Consider the following 16,925-nt stretch of genomic DNA (forward strand, 5'->3'; position numbering starts at 1 on the left):
GGAGGCCTTGCAGAGAATTGTTTGGCTGTGGAGGTGGTTTGTGTTGATAAGAGTTGAATCTCCACATCTAAGGAATTGGCATAGAGGCAGCAGGTGGTTACTTTCTGGGTGTCTTTTCCTTAGCTGCGGCTTAAGGGTTTGAGAGCTAGGCTCTTGCGCTGCTACCTCATACCTAGGGTTTGAAATCATTCTCCTTGTAATGATGTCAGTCACAGACAGGATGTGAGCACTGCAGCCCACACAGCTTTGAAGTGCACCAAGATCCAATCTTGCCCTAACAGACCGAGCTTCCCTTTAGATGGCAGAGGCAGACAGACAGTTTAGCCTGCTGCAGAAATGTGGTCTTCATTTGGGTGGCGTGGGGCCAAGGGCTTGCTGGAAATGGTCTGCCTCGTTAGACAATTCGCCTGCAAGGGGCTGGAAAATCTGCCCCGCTAACCATTATCCCCTAATAAAGACAATGGCATGAGGACGGAGGCAGGCAGGCAGGTTGAGCGGCTCTTGCTGTATGTGTGTCAGGTTTGTAAGCATGTGTGGGTTTGTATCTGTCAAAGTGAGAGTAGGGGTGGCTTAAGTTTTCCATTTCTGTTAAGTTGTGTTTGAAGAAGAAGAAAAAAAGGCAGAAGTTTCGTTTCTGCGTGTTTTGTTTATGTATAGACCGTTCTAATATTTTGATGAGAGAATTTTAAATAGAGTTCTTACTTCTCAACATTACGGCAGCACTCACAAATGAATGGAAACAAAAGGTATAATACCAATGGACTAAAAAAAGCAGTAAATTTACTTTTATAGGCTTGTAATAGTGTTGCAAGTATACTTTTGTGTAAGTGGCATGTTTGATGTCTTGCTGTAAACTGAGTTCGTGCCATATGATTATTTATTGTAGTGCAATTTGCTCACTTACCATCTAGTACTTTAAGTTACTTTTAACTACTTTATAAATAAATTAACAGATAAGTAAAGTTTTTTAAGAAACAGTGTATGTGTATGTTATTTAAAAAGGAAATGTCATTGTTAGAGCGCCAACTAGTCTTTGTTTATAGGACACTTTCCAAGTACACTGTCATTACAAACATATACAAATGCAGACAGAATTATTAGACCTCCCTATGAAAATTTAGTTTTAGTTCAGAAGTATTTCCAAAGTACTGTTAAACAGAGCAAGGAATTTTTAACACAGCTTGTCCAAACAGCCTAGCCTTATTTTGGATGCTTACATTCAATGCAACGCCAAACTACCCGGTCAAAATGATTAGCTCCTCTGACGTCAATAGTCAACCGTGTGTCCTGTTTTTTTGCTGGTTAACAGCCTGCAGTCGTTGGTTGTCGTTTTCAACAAGTTTCTCTGATGTTTCCTGAGCAATCCCAGCCTGTTATGTGATTATCTTCTGGCATGGACATTGGTCTTCAGTTCACCACACAGATTTTCAGTAGAATTCAAGTCAGGGTTTTGCACAGGCCAGTCAATAATGCTCACATTGGTCTTTCTGGAGGTAGTTCTTCACCAGCAGCGATGTATGTTTTGGGTTGTTGCTGTGTTGGAAGTAGCCAAAGCACTCTAGTTTCATCTCATTAGACCTGCACAGTCCATTGTTGTGCCTGCTTCTAGTTATTGTTCTCCCAAATGGGTTAAGTCATTCACTGGTGCCTCGGTAGTCGTTCTGGAGTCTTTACGCACCAACTCTCACTAGTTTTCTTTCAGAGTCTTTGAAATCTTTAACTTCTTACTTCGACCAGGCTTGTTCTGTACTGTGTGACTCTTTGAATTTCTTTTGATTTCTGTTCTTAACACCAGGAAATGTTGTGGTAACTTTTTATATGGGTCTTCTACTTTGTGAGCATCAATAGTTTTTTTTCCTCAAGTCTAAACCAATTTCTTTTGTTTTTCTGAAATATTTCTTGTGACAAATAGAAACAATTTCAAATGCTATGTTGAAAACTCTTTGCTCTTTTAAAAAAGCACTTGGGAAGATATTGCCAGAAAAGTTCAATTTCATTGATTGTCCTAAACAATCAATATTTAGGACTGGGGCAGCATATCTGTTTTATTCATAACATTATTCAGTCTGCACTTTACCACATGAGATACTTCAATGTCTTTAACTGGTAAGAAGACTTGCTAATACTACATAATTTTAGGAGTGGGCTACACACACTTACTAAGAAAGACACTGTTTTCAAAACACTGAGATTAACCTCAGTGAATCTAACGACTTCAAAGCCGACAGGCGGTATAGCTCCGGGCAGACTGTGACACTCGCTTTCTATACACAAAAATGGAAACACAGAGAGACCATGTGCAAAAGCAGCTAGATGGTAGCCCGAGGCTCTGCCAAGAAAGGCTACGTCAGACTGATGCAAGACAAAGTAGAGATGACGGTTAATGTTTAACTCTGTGTGAAATTTATTTAGAAAATTTTGTCTGGGTAAATTCCTGATATAGCCACTAGATAGCAGACATTCAACCATAAAAAAATCAAACAAACAAACGAAAAATATAAAATGTGAATTTGAATAACCTAAAGGAGGGACGTGCTTGTTTAAATCTAGACATTGCTACCATGGAGACTCAACAGAGTCTAACTTTTTTTTACGCAAAGCAATGCAAGCGTCATCCGTCTCACTTGAGATTGTTTGAATAGAAATGATAGGTTTATGTATCCATTTGTACGTATAAATGTAGCCTGAAGCATGTTTAAGACTACAAATGTATTCTTTGCCTCTAAGTACCAAAAACGTATTTTAGAATAGAATAGAAAATCTCTTTATTGTTATTGTACATGTACATCATCAGCCGTTTGGTTTGGTTTACGCTTTCACACCAGTGGCTCTTTAATTAGCTGCAAATCTAACAGTTGAATACTCAAATAGTATCAAAAAAGTTGTTGCACGCTGCTGCTACCCATAACATCCCCACAGTGTCGGAGTCTCTCGGTGGTGCACGGGCTTTATTGTCTCAAACATGCACACCCGGATACTGATCGCTGTTCTTGCTGATAGAGTTTGTGGCTCTCTCATAGCTTCTCTTATCTTCTTACTCTTTTTTGCACTTCATCACTGCACCATATTTCTTTAACCCAAAAACCAAAACCTTATTTGTAAACTCTGGTTTCAGCTTCCTCTTTGCGATGAGGCCCACAAGTTCAGTCGTAACAGAAAAGGTAGAAGGGAACCTGTATGACGCTCTCATTGTTGCTGTGCTGGCAGCCTTATGCCATTGTGGATTCGCAGCGCTCTAAGTTGCTTCTACTGAAGCCTTTACTGATATTTACTTTAGAATATCTAAATATTCTATACGTACCTGTGCCTGTAGGTCGCTCTCGTTCTTTGAGAATAACCTTTAAAAGAGGAGAACTTTATAACGATTCGTCAACCCCTTTAGGGAAGTGTCTCTGTTTGAATGGTACTGACAAAAATGAAGGAGATGTGATGTTATCTTTATCACAGTACACTAGAACTGATCATGTCTTCCATTTTCTTAATAAACAGCATGATTGAGCATTTTTTTGTGTGAAGCGATAGCCCTGAAGAATAACACAAACGAAATGCTGTGAAGGCTCATGCCTGAAATCGGTGGTGGGTAATGACCCAGACCATATTTTACTGTGGATCTTGACACGACACCAGTGACTCTGAGCTGAACCCCACTGAGGTCCAGAGTTCATCAGAAAGCATTTTTCATGGGGCATGGTTTGTTTTCCAACTGAAGAGGAGTTACGCTGCGTGAAGTTTTTTTTTTTTTTTTTTTTTTTTTTGATTCATGGGGTTGTAACACTTCCTGTAGGCTGAAAACAAGTATACAAGTCTGGAGTAAAAATAGTAAGCTACTACATAAAAGAACACCCATACACACCACTCAGAAAAATTCGTAATTCACCGCAGATCGACTCTCAGTCAGCATTACATAAGGAGAAAGAAATGCGAGTCTCTGAAAACAAAAGTGAGCATGAAAACCCACATTAGAGAACATTTTTCATTTCTCCTGCAGCTGCTATTGGAGTGAAATTTTTTTTTCCTTTTAATTTTAATGAGCTTTTCCTGTTTGATTATTTAAAAAAAAAAATCCTGGACGTGCTCGCTCCCTGATGGCACTAACTGTGACTCAGCCTCTGAAAGGCTCCACTGTGAGGATCAACACTGCTTACCACACTTTGCAGCACCCACGTTGAGCAGAGTGAGCCGAGATCAGCCGCATCACATGCAACTCGGCTAATCTGACATTAGAACAAAGACCGCGATATCAAGTAAAGGGGCCAAAGTTTGGGAGCCCTTAGAAGCAAATAGTAGCAGGGTGAGCGTCACTTTTTCTACCGTGTGTGTTCTCTATTATCTTTTCCAAGTAAACAGGTTCCTGAAACGTGTGCAGACAGATGGAGAGGTTGTGTTACAGTCTGCTTGGTGTTAAGTGAAAGATGTGTTGAGGGATACGCTAAGCCACCAGCATTGGCCTTAGGAGGCCCATTTCTGAGAGACGGAGAGAGACGGTCAGGAAATTGAGCCCATATGATGTTTTTTCACCGTCACAAAGGAGATTTAAGAGAGAGACAAGGGGAGCCAAGAGAGCTGCGTTTGTGTGGGAGTCATGGAAAACAGGAGAAAAAGAGAGAGTGCAACCCAGGGCAGGAGAAGAGAACGAGGGAGCGAAAGGAGGCGAGTGTTAGAGACGTTATCTTTACTCGTGCATTTTATCTGTGCGTGACATCATGCCAGTTGAAGAGCTTCACAGGAGAAGTTGAACTCTTAAATGAATATTTTGCTCTGTATCTGTGTTTCATAACAAATTTTTCCACAAAAACTATTAGACCTTGGATTTCAGCTATAGAAACACTCTGTCTTTTAAGGTTAATGTATTTTGTGGCATTAAACTCAAACATCACTGTCTCTCTTACGCCCACAGTCACCCAAAGTGCGCCCTTACACTGCGATGGACGGCGTCCCCTTTTTCCTCAGCAGAGTTAAACCGGAACCTCCCGAAGACCTGCTCGCCCACGACCTGCACTTCCACACGCAGACCGAGCCCGTCGACCTGTCCATTAACAAACCCCGCCCCTCCTCTTCATCCGCCACCACGATTTCATCGTCATCCCCCCTCAGATCCGCCTTCTCTCCGTCTTCGTTATCGTCGTCATCCTCCTCCTCCTCCTCTCCATCAGTTATCACCTCAGCCTCGTCGGTGCTCACATCGGGCCCTCTGGTTGCCCCGGGAACTGGGGTGAGAGGTCAGCCATATTTGCACATCCTGCACTCTGTGCCTCCGCCTCCATCCAGCCCTCTGAGCCTGCAGGGAGCCGGGAAGCTCGCCAGCCATGTTCACCGCATCCCAGTTGTGGTACAGTCACTGCCCCTCATGTACACCACTGCCGTTCGATCACCCTCCAGCCTCAACAATGCCATCATGCTACCTCTGCTGGATGAGGCCAAAAGCCAGGGCAAAGGTGAGACCCTGCTCTCTGAATTTGCTCTATATTTATACAGCTAACTTTGTTCTGTTGGGATTTCTATTAAAGCTCTGTCATTATTTTAATAAGATACACTGCAAAAGGTTCAACTATGATTCAGGTTTTGTGCTACTGCCTTTTTATTACATTTATATTTACTGAGCAGCCTGGGCCCCTGTGAAGCTCTAGCCCCACATCTTTTTTTGGTGTATTTTGCATGTTCTGAGGCGTACTTACAAGGAAATGTTGCCCTATGGTGTAACAAAGTCAAAATGATAAACATTTTAATGTTAGATTCAATAAAGAGAAGTTATATATTCTAGCTTCTCCTGGCCATTACATTACAAATACTGTGTAGGCTTACCACAACCTAAATCCACTGAGGGTTTTTGGACTTTTACCCTCTACCTCTGCAGCAGAGCTATCTCTCAGTGGGGGGGGGTACTTTGAGCTGCTCCCTTATTTCCCAAGGGGTCACGACAGCGAATAGATTCACTTGTTTGATTTGGCACCGATTTTACACCAGACGCCTTTCCTGACGCAACCCTCTCGATTATCTGTGGTTGGAACCGGCCCTAGGACTACGCCAGCCTGTGACTCCTCCCGATCTCGAACTGGGGGTCTTTTCACATCTATGGGAAAAGTGTAAACCGCTGCAACTATCTCTCAAGACCTTTATCACTGAGCTCAAAGTCTGAAAGGCTTGCGTGGATCAATCTAATCACTTTCTTTCTTTCCTACAAAATGAGCTACCTGCGATGCCCTGCAGGAAAAGATAAAGCAATACTTTCATAATGCAATTTCTGTGTTTGCAGCTAGTATTACCACGTTTTTCAGATTAAAATGTATCTCAGGGATACATATATTTCAAAAGTTTCTGAATTGAATTGCGTACTTTTTAAGGTCAATTTTTCTTCTACACCAGTGAGTTTTAATTAGGAAATCACGTTTTTGTTTTATTGAAAATTACAATTGTATTAAAAAATGTAATGGGTTACCACCTTGTTGGCGTGTTTCTCCACTGGTGGCCATCATGATTCCTGATCAGCCTGACTGAAGGATGACCACTAACCTGAACCATGTGACCTAGATACTAAACCAGATTGGGTGAAACCTCTAATAGGACATTTAAGAGTTTGTAAGTGCTGGTACCTGCTCTTAGGCTCTACCTTTTGAGAAATATTACTTTTAAATCCGTTAACTCACTTAAAATAGGTTATAATCATAATAAGCTTCAATGTATTCTTACTAAGAGGTGTATGAAAAGAGAAACCGCTCGCAGCTTTCTCTGGGAACAATTACAGAAGTTTTTTTGGCTGCACCTGGGTCAGATATAAGGGATGACACAAACTGACATTTAGCACTGAGGATTTTGAAATGTTAGAGGGGGAAAGCTCAGTGACAAGCTGTGTGGTTTGTTATCTGGCAGGTTTTCTGCTCTGTCTTTAGTCAACACATTGCTGAGAAGGCAGACTGTCATGTCCATGCTTTCAGAATGCCCTCTCGGGCAAAAATGTTGCCCCTTCAGAGGGAAGATAAGGCTTAGAGCTTGAACGCCTTGTTCGTGTTTAACAGCCTCCAGTGCAGGTAGCTTTCCCTCTGTCAAGAAGCAAAAGTCTGGGGTAGTCCGGCCTTGCCTTGGATGTGTTGTTGGTTTTCTCCCTGGGTGTGGTTTTACTGCCAACCACTGGATGAGAGCCTACAGTAGGTGTTTCTGTCCAAGTCTGAGCTGTACACAGGGCAACTGTTGGTTGTAAAAAGAGGTTGCTTCTTTTCACTCCCTGCAGAAGGGATAGACACATTAAGGCTCACACCCGTGCATGTACAGTACGTACAAGCAAACAAGCAATGATATGTAATTAGAGCATGTGCTCAAACAGACACTCGGCCGGCTGGGTGGGGTGGTCCTCAGAGATGGGTGGTTTTTTTTTTGGTTGTTGTTTTTTTCTTTTTTTTTGCTTTTTAAAATGCTAGATGTCAGCTCCCAGGGAGAGGAGAGAGGAAAAGAAGGAAGGATAGGGAAAAACAAGACTTGCATAATAGGGTGTGGATGGATATTGAAGATGGGTGGCACTCAAACAGACGCATCCACACACACATACACAGAGCAACATCAGCAGTGCCCGGCTCTGAACGCACCCAGCACAAAGGAAACGGGGTGGATGAGTGCTGGGTGTGGTGGACGCAGTTACTTTTAATGAGAGTGCAAACGGTTGAGAACCAGAACATTTGGCTATTTATTGCATTTAATATGATGTCTACAAAATCCAACATTCCACCATCAAAGCCAAATCAAAAATGAATTAAAGCCATAGAAAAAATATCTATATCTGTCTGTCCATCTATATATAGAGAGAGTTTTTTTGTCCCTGCCTTATCTGGAATTTCAGGTGTCACTACTGGTCGGTGGTTAAACAAATAAGTTGTTGACATCAGGCAAATCCCGAACTAAATCCAGCCCCCCTCCCACCCCCCACCAAGAAAACTTTAATGTGATTATTAAAGTTCTCAGCGTAGATATGAGGTGCACACTCACTCGCTTTTCACATACATACACAGGTTGGCCATCCTCTTTCAGAGAAGGCGGGTACCCTTTCTTTCACTGCTGCCTCCCTGTCTCCGGTAGGAGGTTGCCATGGAAACAGGGCTTGACTGGAAACAACAGGAGAGAAAGGAAGAAATCCGGTGCTCTGCCCACCTCTCCACCACTCCTCCTTTGTGTCCCTAGTTCAAAATACCCCCACCCTCCAATCCCCATTTCCAACACGCGATGCATTTCTAGCTAATTACAGGTTTTCCATAGGGTTCGGCGAGCTGGTGACCACTCTGCATGTCTTAGTCTACAACAACAGCAGAAACCTTTAAAAGCAAAAGCTCCAACTGAGTTACAGCATTATTTCTGTGTCCAACCCCCCCCTCCAGTAATAACACCATGTCTGCTCCTAACTCTAGACCATTATTATGGGCCATTATGGCCACAGTCTCAGCTGAGAGGGCAGAGAAGGTGAAGTCCTGATAGCTTATAAAAGCACCCTGGCTTACAGTAGATGGGGATGTTGTAGACCTCAGTGGAAAATACTGTATGTCTCAGTATATTCAGTGTTTCCGGTGATTTTAAGCAAGAATAGCCTTTACAGAACCGTTAACAGTGTACATTTTTTTAAGTGCTGTATTAGAATGCCCTGCTGCTAATTCTCCATCTACAGCATGTCTTTGTTTTTTCTTCTGATATTAATTTATTGTGTTATCCGGGATTTTCGCCGCATCTGTCGGCTGAAAGAGAAAGAATGGACAGAATGGCTCCAGGCTCTGGCAGTATATCTGATGAGCTGTCCAAGGGACAAGTTTTCACAGCTTGTGGAATAGATGTAACCTTACTGCGTAGCTCAAGAGACAGAAACCACTGAGCTCACTGGCTCAGAGGGTCATGGTTCAACAGCATTATGGTCTTTTTTTCCCTTGTTTTTCGTGGTTTTGGTCCACGTTGTGCAAAAGGAAACAAGCAACTACATATACATTTCGCTTGTTAATTTTCAAGGTTGAAGAAATTAGCAGCTGATCTCTTCAGGTGTTGTGTACAGGTTCGTCGCTATGATGAATATGATTCTATTTCAGGTGTGCATACTGTATAGAGGACCAGATGCTCACAGTTGCTCTCATGCGTGCACATGTTCTTTTAAGTTGGAAACAGTAACAAATGCGCAAATGTTTCCACACGCTGCTCAGAGGCAACAACACAACTAAACAGTGCTCCACCCTGTAGTCTTATCTTTGTGGTTGGAGGCAGATAGAGATTATGTGCACACGTGTGTCCTTTTCGCATGCTACTCTGTAAGTACGCAACCTCTGGGTACAGAGTCACAGTCGACTGTTCTGTCCTCCAGTTAAATGTTTCGTTTGATTGACAGCTCCTGAGAGAAAATACTGCCAAGTACTGAGGCCATCTCAACTCACGCTCAGCTACTGCTTACAGTATGCTAAATAATGGCACACAAAAGAATACTTTTGGGGTTATTTGGATGAAATGGTATATAAAGGAGTTACTTCATTACAATTAGAAAGACGCACAATGTGATATGCCTTATAAGTTTACAGCGCCAGCTCCAGTTTCATGTGTCTGTCTCCCATGTCTGTGTCCCATCCTCACAGCACACATAGACCCCAACGGCCTGTCGCCAAGGCAGATCAAAAGTGACAGCGATGACGATGACCTGCCAAACGTGACCTTGGACAGTGTTAATGAGACCGGCTCTACCGCGCTGTCTATAGCCCGTGCTGTACAAGAGTGAGTATCTTCATTTTTTTTTCTTGAACACACGCCGGAAATCCTGGCGCTGACTTTTTCTTCTTTGCTAACTTTAAAGCCATAAATGAAATGTGGATCTCTGCCATGAGTTGGTTCAGCGTTATGACAACAAGATGCTCAGAAGTATGTGGCTTTGGTTATTGCGTTCTTTACCAGTGACCGGTGTTAAATTTGGTTATATGAAAGTTTCAGTTTGTTCCACTGGTGTGTTATTATTAGTGCTGGGGAAAGCAAATTTATGCGAACTACTGTTACTTTGCTTTATTACTGAGCCAAATAGTTAATAATGACAGCACAGCAGAGCTCTTTATTAAAATAAGTAGCACTCTGCATTGCATAACGGGGGAAAAAAAGCTCACAGAAATAATGCATGAAGCTTAATACACGTAAATGTGTTTTATATTATAACATCTTATCATGTGTGCGCGCATTTATTAGAGGCTTTTATTTTGAAAATGTAATCATCTTCAATTAATATGGTAAAATTGGAAAAAAAAAAAAATCCCTTTAGTCATCCAAGCCAGTGATGTTGCAGTCTTGAATTTTTGAATAGACAGAGCACAGAGTACTAATATGTTTTCGTGACTCCCTGGAGGAGGGCGTCATTATCAGACCCGTTGTAATCCTTAGCATTGTGCATTTCCGTGTGGTTTTGTAACCGCTCTTCCACTCTTTGGATGTGTCTGCGTGGGCGTGCATCTATATGCCTGTATGCATATGGCTCAGACATACTTTATGAACTGTTCGGCCTACAGACATCAACTCCTGCCGTGCCAGTCCATCTGTGTTGAAATGAAAAGTTGATGACAGCGTATAGAATTCTTATCAGAGGGAGGAAATCAGATGCAGAGAAGCATTTGGCTCGGCCCTGTCCTTGTTGCGCTGCTGCTCATAAACCCAGAACAGTCATAATTGCCAGCCTGGCTAGACTCAAGTTAATACCCATCGGACTTTTATTTAGACTACCTGTAAGGAAAGTATTCCAGGACTCCTTGAGAATCCTGCTAATGCCGTAGCGACATTAACAAGGCTGCCGGCACTCACTGTGTTTTGTAACGTTCTAGCTGGCAGGTTTGACATTGTGTACTAGATGTTGTATTGTTTGTTTGTCATCCATTGGCTGTGTGACCATCTACTGTAATTAACCTAAATGTTTTATTGTAGTTCCAAAGTACAGCACATAATAGTAAAGCTGTGGTTCAGGGGTACAAGTATAGGCTGCTGTGCTTCAGACACACACAAACACACACGCACCGGAGGACTCAGGTTTCGATGCAGGTTATTGAAAGGGACAGGCGTGCCCCTGAGTGCCACACGTGGGCACCGGGTGGTCAGAGGAGAACAGAGGTTGGCAGGACACAACCTTTCACAGCCCAAGCTTTCACTATGGCGATAAATCACCAGCCAGGGTTAGCATTGCTCTGCCAGGGCCTGCCCACACACTCACTTCTCTGTGTGCAAAGTGCAGACTGTGCTGTGTGGAAACTCCTGTGTGCACGCTGTGTATGTGACTGTGACTGTGCGTGCGTGTGTGTTAGTGTGAAAAAAAAGTATGTGTGCACTTCTGTAAGTATTAATCCTCCGGTGTGTGTGTGTGTTTTGTACTGTATGCATGCACGTGTTTTCTGCACAGTGGACAGAACAGCTGGTTCCAGAAGGAGGTCAGCCATTGTCAACAGGAACACAGACTTGCATGTTTGTCTGTGAAAAACAAAGCAGTCTGTAGTCTTCTTGAGTTACACGCCGGTTTGGCCGCAGAGAGGAAGAATGTGCGTTGTGTGTTGACATAGCACATGCACTCGATGGACATCTGCACCGCAACAGAAGCCGACTTATAAACATATCAGTCCACTGCGTCGCTATATTGCCTTTCTTTTCATTTAAATGTGTATGCCGCGCTTGTGGAAAGAGCAGCTTTACATAATTTGGCAGCCACATTTACACAAGCAGTCACCCAGAGAGCATCAGAGAGGCGAGGTGTAAGGGCGGAGGACGGGAGTGCCTGCAGCCTCCAATCCAGGTATCCATATATAAATAAATGAGTGAAAGAAGAGTTGGGTAGAGAGCGAGTTTGTGTGTATCATGTGCTACTTGGTCAGCCTCCTCCATATTCATGCGTTTCCCTGGGGATCAGAGGATAGGCTATTGTGGGAGAGCGCGAGTGAAAGAGAGGAAGACAGAGAGGAGAGGTGTGTGAGGCTGGGGGCAGGGGCTTGTGTTGGGAGGGTTGTCTCTGTTGAAGTCTGGCGGGTCCCCAAGGACCTGGGGGGCCAGAGAGCAGGTGGAGGGAGGAGATGTGGGCGAGGTGAGGGGTAGTATCCTCGGACAGGTACAGGAATGCCCGGTGGGCAGTGTTCCAGCGCACACATACACAAACTTGAGCACTCCCTTTCCTGTTTTCTTGATAATTCCACCAGTGCCTTGAAGCAGGTCGTGCTGTTGCTGTGCTCAAGCCGGTGTTGTGACCCCGCTGCGGGTGAGGAGTTAGAAATATGTATTGTGCTTGTATTGTGGGAAATCCCTAATACAGGTGACACACACTCATTCCCCATGCTCCCCATCTTTCTGTCGTACGGGTAGAGCCCAGCGGATGATGAGGGGAGAAAAAAACCCCCAAAAACGGGGAAACAAAGGAACAAAAACAGAGGTTAGCTCTGTTTGAAATTATTCTCAGCTGTACTTCCCATTTCTTTCTGCTACTTCGGGAGACACAAACAGACACATTCATACAAGCATTATGCTGCGGTGACTCAGGGTTCAAGGCAGAGTGAGTTTTCCTCTGGGCTCTAATGAGAAAATATAACCAATTCGCGGTCACACAAGAACTACATTATAAGCATGAAAGACCCAAAGAGATACATTTTGTGTGCTTTCTTGCATTTAGGATTATTATTAGATTTTTAAAAATGACAAAATTAATTTATGTATCTATAATGAGGTAGTAAAAGTGAAGACTTCTTGTCCGTTTACAACGCTATCGTTGAAAAGCACCGAATTCCTGCCACTTTTTTTTCTTGTTAAATGCTCTTAATTGACATCTATTAGATTATCAAAATAGTCATATAGTATATAATAGTAATAATCAGGCAAATCAGGCATGACTGTACGTGTATTCATTTTGAGTGTGTAGCAGAAGCTTAAATCAATAGATCTAGTAATAACTCTGTCACAGTATTTCATATTCAGTTCTCTTTAAGCCTTTAACTTTTATGGCTATTTTTCAATTATGCACTGAATTCTGCTCACTGGCTTTTTTGGTGTGACCCAATTTCCTCACTTGAATCATTAAAATGTCATTTAAGTGGGATTAGAAGTTTTCCACTGTTTACCTTTATGTCACTGGTGAGCGGTGGTGAGCAATGGCCATTCTTCTTTGAGAACTGGAACATTTCTCACTTAAATTTTTTTTTTTTTTTTTTTTTTTACAGATGCACAAAACGTCTATAAATACTGCCACTACTGATTAAACCAATCTGTCACTGAGCTCTTGAAACGCAGCAGCATTGTATTTGGTGAAATAATTTATGATGGTTGCTTGTTCTTTGTTTTAGAAGCTGTTGTACTCAGACCTTCCTAAATTATATCATAATCATGAAGTCACTTCATGGATGAAGTCAGAATGTAAACATCCGCCTCATCTGCTCGATGGTCTGAGCTCAGAGTGTTTCCACTGGCTCTTCTCTTTACTTTCCTGGGCAGACACACACACAGAGTTCTACAGCACCTCTGACTCTAAACGGCCCTCTAAATTTTCATCTAGAATATATGTGATGCGGGAACCTCATCAATCATTTTGAGAAAAGGAGTTTAACTCTTCGTCTAAAATTCTTCATTTGTTTTGTCATCACGTTACAGTGCGATATTCCCTGAGCTTAGAGAGTGAGAGAGAGAGAGAGAAATGAGAGGGGAAATGGAGTTCACTTCATATCTGACCCGTGTGCTCATTTCCTGTACAGCTTCAGATTGGCAGTAAGCCAAGAGTAACAGGTGATCTGTATGCATGCGTGCGCTTCTGTTTCAGTGTATTTATATAGCCTGCGTGTAGCTATGTGTGTATCTTTATTGTGCGTGTATACTGTATCTGCATTTGACTGTGCTTTGGTGTAAGACAGAGAGACAGGAAGTGGGTTGTGTGCGGTGGAGACAGTTCACTGGAGGGCCTGTCTGGCAGCCCCTGTTCCTCTGACATGATTTTAGCAGTTCCTCCTCCCGCTACTTTGCTTTTATTTTACCCACTTCACCCTTTTACCTGTTTACAAGCCTCACAGCATAAGCAGAGAACCCTGTTAAATATATCCCAAAGATATCACTCCTCCCCCCTTTACAAAACAGAGATGTTCTTGTTTTCACTCAATATCGTATCTCAGTTTTTCTCGCCAGTTTGCCGGCTGTGTGCACGAGTCATGTGTTGTGTAAAAAGGTGCTCACTGTTGCACAGTCAACAATCATGGGCGAGGCATGAACTTCTGGCCACCTCTTGCTGCCTTCTGGATTTCTCTCTGGGTTGTGTGCTTGTGTGCAGCGCTGCCTTCAGAACACAAAGATGACAGTACATTCAGATTAACTAAAGATATGATGACTGTACTCTGCAACTGCGCTCACAAACACTGGCAAGTCAGACATGCATGTGAAACCGCACACACATGCTCACTGACACAGGCACACACTTTGCAGCATTGCTTCACAATGACAAATACAGTAGACAGTGATACTGACTGCTTGTTGGAGAGGAAATGCCAAAATGCAATGATTACATAAATTACTCAGAAGCTGTTAAACTGACTCAACAACACAGAGATTTTAAAAAAGACAAAAACTTCTTCATCTCACCACTTTTGCTTTAACAATAGTATTGGAACCATATGAATATCAGCCCTCTTACCTTACATACTTTTTCAGAGGTACTTAAGTAGAGTTGCACTGCCACCTGCTGGCAAAGCTGCTGCTCTGCCACCTTCAATCTGTCTATCTTTCAATATTCACTGTATACTGTCTTTTTTTTTTTTTGCATTTCAAAATACATATATGTTGATTCCGTTTAGAAACGCACTACTTTTTACAAGAAAGAGATAAAATGGTTGTACTTATTGAGGGCATCAAAATCATCCACAAATCAGAAGACTGGTGGTTTGACATATTGAAATGTCTTTGGGTAAGATGAACCCCAAATCGGTGCTGATACATCTATTGGTGTGTGACTGTGAGCTCTAGATCAAGCGCATAAAGCAAAGTGCTGTATGGACGTCTTTGTGCACTGTGTGCTTCCAGTGTAAATGCATAGTGAGCTCTCACTAAGCACACAAAAGCACTCTCTAAATACCAGTCCGTCTTTTATCTACACACCTTTTCCTCTCTTAACACAATAACTAGTGACGTTACAGCCGGTATGACAGTTATGTTTTATGTTCTTTTGGTTGCATAAAACAAAAACTTGAACTTTTTATTGCAAATAGTGAATGGTGCAATAATGCATGTTGAATAAACACTGCAATATTCTTCAGCAGGTTTTGAATTGAAATATACTGTCAACTTTAATTAAAATGACTGACCTATTCTTCCAAACTTTCAACAACTGCTCTTTATCACAGAAGAAGATAAAGGCATCATCAGACTCTAATAATGTTATCTGTTGCTACTTTTTGTCCTCCTTGCAGTTCCATGTCCCCGTTCAGTATCGACAGCATACGGCGTCCTCGGAGGTCGGAGTCACCGGATTCCAAAAAGAGAAGAATCCACAGATGTGACTTTGAGGGATGCAATAAGGTGTACACCAAAAGCTCGCATTTAAAAGCACACCGGAGGACGCATACAGGTCAGTAAATCTACGTGTGAGAACAGTTGTTTTGAAATGCTGTTATTTTATTTTGATGCTGTTTAATGCTGTTTGTTTAAGTCTAAGTGAGGTGGCATTTCACATTTTGAGAAAGTTACCCGGTGTGTCCGCTGAAAACCACTTTAGAGTCTTGACTCACTGAAGAAGAGCGTTGAGCAGCTAAACTTATTCTTATCTGTCTCATGAACGCAGTAAGACAAGACAGCATACAACATCTTGGAACATTTTAATTGCTTTTTGAGAAGGCTGAATTGTCCTTAACATGATTTATTTCATGAAAAGTGCTAAAACAATTACAGCCATTCCTACTGAAACGTTCTCCCGTTGTTGTGGATGGACACTGAAGTTATAGCTTCCTTAAATCATTTCAAGCCTCAGAGTCTGCTTTAAGTAAAAGGTGTATACTGATTGTAAATTGTATGGCTCCCTGGCACAACGTTATAGCACCACATAAGAAATTATACATTATTCTGTTCACACATTGAGAAGAACGTTACTACTCTGCACACGCTTTTTTTTTTATTGTCAAGCATTATTTAAAGAATTGGTCTCGCAGTAGAGTCTTAAAAGAAATTTCTATAAATCATAAAACTGTGGCATATCATGATTAAGTGCATATACACATATGGAGACCATTTATGCAAATGAAATAAGCGTGTTGCGTTCATTACTCCAACCTGCATTTTCTATATATGATGACTGTGACACATCACGTTATAAAATCAGTCATTTATCTCAGGCTGCTGCAAAGCCTGACTTTTCAGCCAGCGCACTAGCTGACAAGCAGTAGTGTCACAAGCAGTGAACACTAAGCTGTTAGGATAATGGAAAATGCTTCTCTCTGTAAAAGGTCTCTGACATCAGTCGACAATTAGACTTTTTTTTTGACAAGGTTTCTATGGAAGAGTGGATAGAAAAAAAAGACGCACTTTGCCATCCAAAGTCAAAATTTGGGGTTATTCTCTCCAAATTTCAATTTAATGACTTGGAAATTTCAAGTTATTTTCTAAATTTTGAGGATTTTTCTTAGAGGTTTGAGTTAGAAAGGCAACATTTTGAGATTTGAACATTTTGAGATAATAACCCTAAATTTTGACTTATGGGTAGCAAAGGTGTCGGCTCTTGGCCTGTTATAGAATATAGTATATCAATTGTTTAGCTAATATACAGCAATTTGCTGTTTATTCACTGGAAATCATATAGACTTTAAAGCCAGTTTGAGATCCAACAGTATAGACTGCTCAGAATATTAAGATAACACTTGATCAAATTCATGTTTCTTTTTTGCCGTGACTTTGAATCCAGGCTTTAAAGATTGAAGACTTTGTTTTTTGCTGACCACTGTTGC

General features: G+C 41.9%; 1 protein-coding gene across 3 annotated transcripts in view; it reads left to right on the forward strand.

Annotated features, from left to right (window-relative positions):
- The window catches only part of klf12b (Kruppel like factor 12b), a 38,754-nt gene that overhangs the window by 17,249 nt on the left and 4,580 nt on the right, over positions 1-16,925 (forward strand). For all 3 annotated transcript variants that reach the window (XM_063498796.1, XM_063498795.1, XM_063498797.1), the window contains 3 exons: positions 4,898-5,435; positions 9,588-9,723; positions 15,399-15,556. In XM_063498796.1, the coding sequence (XP_063354866.1) occupies positions 4,898-5,435; positions 9,588-9,723; positions 15,399-15,556 (832 nt within the window). The remainder of the gene's footprint in view (positions 1-4,897; positions 5,436-9,587; positions 9,724-15,398; positions 15,557-16,925) is intronic.

The sequence above is a fragment of the Pelmatolapia mariae genome, linkage group LG16_19 (genome assembly GCF_036321145.2).
Source record: "Pelmatolapia mariae isolate MD_Pm_ZW linkage group LG16_19, Pm_UMD_F_2, whole genome shotgun sequence".
Classification (NCBI taxonomy): domain Eukaryota; kingdom Metazoa; phylum Chordata; class Actinopteri; order Cichliformes; family Cichlidae; genus Pelmatolapia; species Pelmatolapia mariae.